A 6,109-nucleotide genomic window follows, 5' to 3' on the forward strand; every position below is an offset into this window, starting at 1 on the left:
GGCAACTTGCACATAAATTGGCAACCATGTGTAGATATGCATCACAGCCAATTCTCACATCCAAACACTAAAAATGATGAAAATATTTGAATTCAGACTAATTCGACCTCTCCATGCATCTCAGAATGCTCTAAATATTCACTTTGACACAAAGCCATATTTTGCTAAACCATGTATAGCTATGCAGCAAGCTGTTGGTGCTATATAATTAATTTTATAAATAATATTATTATCCGTTCTTGGTTGGAATCCATTAATCAACCGGAACCGGTAGGACAGGTAAAAACCTATATATATATATATATATATATCGAGGGGTCCAACAGTCGTCCTTATAAAAGAACAGTCAACTGTATTAGAACAATGGATATCCAGAATTTCGTCGTCAAAGAATATTCTGCTTCATGTCAGCGTCAGACGCATCGTCTTCTTAACTACAACAAGACTCATTCACTTCGACCGTATCTTGGCGTAAATTTTGTGGAGGCTAAATGAGGCCAAACAAGACACGCATGCCATTCGATCAATGAGGAAGAAACTAGGTAGCAGTCAGAACATCCAAGTCTCCATCTCTTTCGAGTCTAGTAGAATAACTTTATTTGTTGAAGGTAATAAGTGCTAGGGAACATCCAACATTAATTCTAAATTTTATTATCTAAAATAATTAATTTACTACGTATTGTCCATTATTTAATCAAATTACAAGAAAATATTTCTTTTTTATCATCATTTGTGCTAGCTTTTAGATAAATGCTAGAATGGTCGTCCAATTTAATTTATTCACTTGTACATTATATTTCGTGGAGCACAACACACACACGTATATAATATAACAGCACGGTATATATATTTTTCTTCTCATTTCAATTACAGAAACGCGATAGATAATAAGAAGCTTGCAACATAGTAGCTAGCTTGCCTTCTCTTCCTCATATATATGCTGATCAGTATGCATATATATATATGATACGTATGATACGATATGCAGGGATGCATGTATATAATAACCTTGCAACTAACATCGTATCATATGCTGATCAGCATGCATATATGATACGATGCACTAATATATATAATATATAATTAAGAGGCAAATCTTCTACCGCCGGATCCAGTCTCCCTCTGGCAATTGAAGTATGAGATAGCGACTGGAACTAGGTAGTTTTCAGTCATGAAGCTTCTTGTGTTGAAGTTTTGTCGCACCTCCGGCAACGCAAACACTGTCTGCCTTCCCAGCTGTTGGAAAAGCACAAACACCATCCTATGAATTCCTAACGCTGGTCGCGGCCCCTCGTAGCATAAATTTTCACGACCTAATTAAATAATTAATCAAATTATATATAGCCAGACTAAAGGTATACATAATAATCTATCGAACTTGCATGACGACGACTAGCTCACCGAAGTTCGCATTAGTTGTGCCAGGGATGTCTGTGACTAACCTATACAAGCATATATACACATAAATATACATGGTCAAGTAAAATTAATGCATGAGGAATGTAAATTTTCAAATACTGATAGCATCACACCAGTGTAAGTACTCCCTCATTGATGGATTACTAGGGTTGGGTGCGTCAGGATCCACCATCACCTGTAGCAATATAATTCATATTTGTAAGAGAAAGAGAGAGAGAGAGAGAGAGGGAGTTGGAATTAAGTAATTAAAACCACTACATATAAAACATATACAAGAGTGTAGAAAGTGCTAAGATCATCTCCTCCAATCTCAACCCTAGGCTTGTTGGCAATGTTGGATGGCCTAAACTCTGCACCGTTTACTACTTGTCTAGCGTTGTATCGGATCCTAAGTGGGACGGACGTCGTAAACGGCTCCAATACATCTCGTACAACTTCGCCCATCGTGATAAGCACCTTCTCCGGGAATAGATTATAACGTCTACTGTTCTACTGAAGGCAAGCACATTCATAAAACTTACACTAGAACTAAAACATTCTGTACTTGGACTATGCCCCATCCACCTTCAGACGTCTATATATAGACTCTCGATGCATTTCTCGCCTTATATTTATTGCCTCTAATACATATATTGATTCTCCCATCGACTTCCACTCTGCCTCTACGTCTCTACTTTTCTAGATCAAATTAACAAATTAAGGATCTTCTCTACTTTTCTATACAATTAATAAATTTAGGATCTCACCTTTAGGGACATCTCATTTTCATCGAGTCTAAATGGCAGTGGTCCTTGACTTTGGCAAATGCTTGTATATCCAGGGGAAAGGTTGAGGGATTATAGATAGTCCTTTCATTGATATATTCCTATCTGATATATATGCTTATTGCCTTTGGATATAAAAAGCATCTCGCTTTTATAATCAGATGGATATGTTGTCTAACATTTTTAGTTTAATTTGCATTTGATCATTTAAGTTTATTATAATTTATTAATTTTTATTATTTTTAAAATTTGAAATTAATCATTATTTTCTGACCATTCTGCAGGTTACTTAACATGAATTTCCAGCTAATTAATTATCTTTACAGTCAATTGTATGCCAAATATAGCAAGCATGCTTTCGACCTAAAATATCTATATATGCTTATAAATAATCGCCCATCACATCTTATGTAAAAGGTGCACAAACTTTATCCATACTACATGAAAATTAATGACAATTAATATATTTAAGATTCATGCAGACGCATGATTTAAGATGATAGATCCTAATCTGATTCCCTCTCGGACCATCACTGCCACGTGATTATTGGAGAATCAATGACTGGTTTTCCCATTTAATTAAAGAGAAATGTGATTGCGAGATGTGTGGAAAGCATTGGATGCTTTTGTTATCTCTTTTACTTTAATGAAAGAATAGATGCTATTGCTATTGATAGTCAATATATTTGTGGAATTATTTTCCATTATAATCAATAGCCATAAAACCATTTTTGGACAAATTTTAAATAAGATAAGCATCATTGATATATATATATATATATATATATATATAATTTTATTTCAGCTAAAACAGACACTAGGAACCAACCTTAGGGTTCTTGCCTTCGTTATGAGTAGGATCTTATGAACTGGCTTTCCTAGAAATATCATATTTTTAGATAATTAATCTGTCATTATATGTCTAATACTTAAGTTTAACATGAACCTGAAGTAATATCTTTAAAATTTAGAGTAAGCTTTTCATTATCCAATCCATCTCTTTTATCTTTTTCTCTTTCAAATTAAATAATATTTAAAAATTAATTTTATTTTTAAAATTTAAAAAATACTGTTTATTAAATATAAATCTAAGTAATAGATAGGATAGTTTATACCAGGATTTTTATTAAGTAAATTATAAAATTATAAAATTTAAAGTAAATTTTATATTTAGGGAAAAAATTGACGTGAATGCTTGTGATTGTCTACCTTGTACGTAACTGCTGCGTCGAATCTTCCCATTTCTCTATTCCTAGCTACCAGGCATCGTCGGCCCGCCGTCACCTTTATGCACCGTCCGATCATAGCCGGGTGTAGATCCGTCGAACGTTATAAGCACGTTGCTCATCCGAGGTAGACTATGCATTGGACCACCGTGTGGCCCACCCTGAACCCAGGCACGACACGGCGGTCGAATCTTGCTCGGCGGCGGTGGCGAAAGAGACATGGTCACCGTCCTCATTGATTTCTTCTGCCGTGCTTTCCATGTAGACCTCGGAGAATCGGCTCCCTTTTTTGGCGTGAAAGATGGACCTGTCTTAGCTCTAAGGAGAAGAAAATACAATGGAGGAGCCACACTCGCCTCGCCATCTCTGCGCTTGCAGCGGCGTCAAGATCCCACCCTGCTGACTCCATCTGCTTCACCAAGACTTTGACTAAGGATCGGATGGAATTGATAGCGAATTGAAGAACGGTGAGGACATGGTTTGGGGCTACGCCGCGCCGGAGAGTTGTAGCCCATCGAGGGATGAGAGTGAACTTCCGAGGTGAAGCTTCGAGTCCAAAAATTGATTCTTTTTCTCAGATTCAAGTAGCTCGATCGGCCTGCAGGGAAAGGACCTCGCAATCCATGAGCTTGAGATCAGACTCTAACTAATTGGTCTTGGTGATTCGATACGTCTTGATTAGATTCCTCTGCTTCTCGATCTGAGCAAAGAGACCTGAGCTAGAATCGGGCACGGTACAGGGAATGACCAACCGATTCCGGAAGTAAGAGTGCTCGAGCTCCGAAATACGTCTGAGCTCGGAAACGATTGCTAGATCTGAAAACTGTATCAAATTCGATCGGTTCATTTGGAGCTGCTCGTAGGCCGCTTTGATGGTAGAAGCCATTGCCGCCTTCGGAGATGATGGTAGAGTAGTAGTCACTGAAGGTTTGGGACAGCTTGAGCTTGTGGACCGAGCAGGAACCTTCACTGGCAGAGAATTTTGTTGAGTGTACAAGCGAAAATTCCCGACTTTGGCTGCGGTGCCCGTTGGGTGTACTCCATAGCTTCTCCGGCCGTCTCAAGATTTGAGCACACAACACAGGAAGTCCAAAGAAATCCAAGCAAAAAATGGCTTGACGAGAAGAACACACGGCTATTTCAGGCTACTAACTCAATCCAACATGTTTCGATTCTGTAGGTGATCGTTTCAGGAGGCATCAATTTGTTCCACTATGAAGAGAAAGAGCAAACAATGAGATAATTAATTTGAGCAATGCTTGCAAATACCTCAAGAAATTCCTAAATAATAGAGGTATATACGAATTTAATTAGTTAAACAATAAATGAGTTTGGACACTCTTAGCGAGAAGGAAGAGAAAACACTAATCACTTCAGTAAAAGAACAAAGTTTCTGATAGACAAAATTGAAGACAGTGACTGACGTTTAGGACATGAAGATCCAAAACTAAACCGACTGGAGTTCGGTGCAATAGACTCTGATGCAGATCAAACAACACAAACAGCAGGCAACCTTGTTAAGGCATTCCCACCCTCTGGAAGTAGAAGATGGTATTGCCCTTACTACAACTCACGGCCTAACTGGTATATGCAACAAGTTGTATGTAAACTGCTGCCTCAATGCCTAATTAAACCACAGTGATGAGAACTCTCTTAAAGTATCGATTGTTCCTTTTTCTAGAGCTTCAATTATTTTCAGGGAATCAACTCGATGGTACTATCTCTAAGATGCCTCCACAGAGAACAGAGCGCAAGTATTCCCCAAGAAGGACCCACACACTACCACAGCACAACCAATGCCACACACTGGGGCAAATGGACAATTTCTTCAAAAAAGAAAAAAAAAAATTCCTCAAACACATAAATATGTGACAGCTCCAAATGAATATCTTCAATGAACATGATGTCATTGTTTTTGTCTGGGTAAGTGATGACATATTCATATCCATTGTAATATTTTTTTTATATACTTCTCCTATAAGAAATGTGAAAAATAAATTAATAATTTACAATAATAATAATTGAAAATACAAACCCATATTAATTTACATCAACGAATAAAATCAAAGCTTTAGTATTAATCTCAAATTGTCATCAACTTTTTGTGTCTCTTTGCATGTCGCTAACTATTCGAGTCGGATATCACGGGAAACGGTTGATAGATTAATTTTTTAAAATTAAAAAATAGAAGGCTTTGGAATTTTTTTTATTCGGTGAAAAAAGAAGAGAGCTACTGTGGAAAAGAAAATGCGAATAGATAGTTGATCCATTCGAAATTGACGTACGCGTTTGAATAATTCACAAAATCAATTACACGTTTGGTAAAATGCTCATATCTATTTGATATGAACCAACTGTCTTATAAAAATATTGGATGATTGTATAATATATAAAATTTAGAAGAATAAATATAATTTTTTTTCCTTCCCAAAAGTATAATAAATTGATTTGACGTGAATTTAATGTCTGCGGCTGCAGATTGAATGAATCTGCATCTCTCTCCATCTTCTTTCCGCAGAGTGCTGTCCGAATGGAAACACTTCACGAATCCAATGCTTCGACAATGGCCGCTGATTCCTTCGCACGTGCATCGGGACCCACGACGTGTTCCCGCCCATTCGTCACCAACATTCGCGACTCTTTAAGCCAACTCGCTGTTCCGCACTCGAAGGAGCTCCCTCGACTCTGAAACATTTACAG

General features: G+C 37.3%; 2 protein-coding genes across 2 annotated transcripts; both read right to left on the reverse strand.

Annotated features, from left to right (window-relative positions):
* Positions 1–891: 891 nt before the first annotated feature.
* LOC121999852 (protein HEADING DATE 3A-like) lies at positions 892–1,952 on the reverse strand. The gene is made up of 4 exons (XM_042554486.1): positions 1,693–1,952; positions 1,533–1,594; positions 1,402–1,442; positions 892–1,313 (listed from the first exon to the last, which is right to left on the reverse strand). Exons 1-4 carry the CDS (start codon positions 1,861–1,863, stop codon positions 1,084–1,086), a joined length of 504 nt encoding a protein of 167 aa, XP_042410420.1. The 5' UTR covers positions 1,864–1,952; the 3' UTR covers positions 892–1,083.
* Positions 1,953–3,392: 1,440 nt separating this feature from the next.
* Positions 3,393–4,514, reverse strand: LOC122001999. The gene is made up of 2 exons (XM_042557013.1): positions 4,061–4,514; positions 3,393–3,982 (listed from the first exon to the last, which is right to left on the reverse strand). The coding sequence occupies exons 1-2, from the start codon at positions 4,293–4,295 to the stop codon at positions 3,642–3,644; spliced, it is 576 nt and encodes a 191-aa protein (XP_042412947.1). The 5' UTR covers positions 4,296–4,514; the 3' UTR covers positions 3,393–3,641.
* Positions 4,515–6,109: the final 1,595 nt, after the last annotated feature.

Source organism: Zingiber officinale, chromosome 7A (genome assembly GCF_018446385.1).
Source record: "Zingiber officinale cultivar Zhangliang chromosome 7A, Zo_v1.1, whole genome shotgun sequence".
Classification (NCBI taxonomy): Eukaryota; Viridiplantae; Streptophyta; class Magnoliopsida; order Zingiberales; family Zingiberaceae; genus Zingiber; species Zingiber officinale.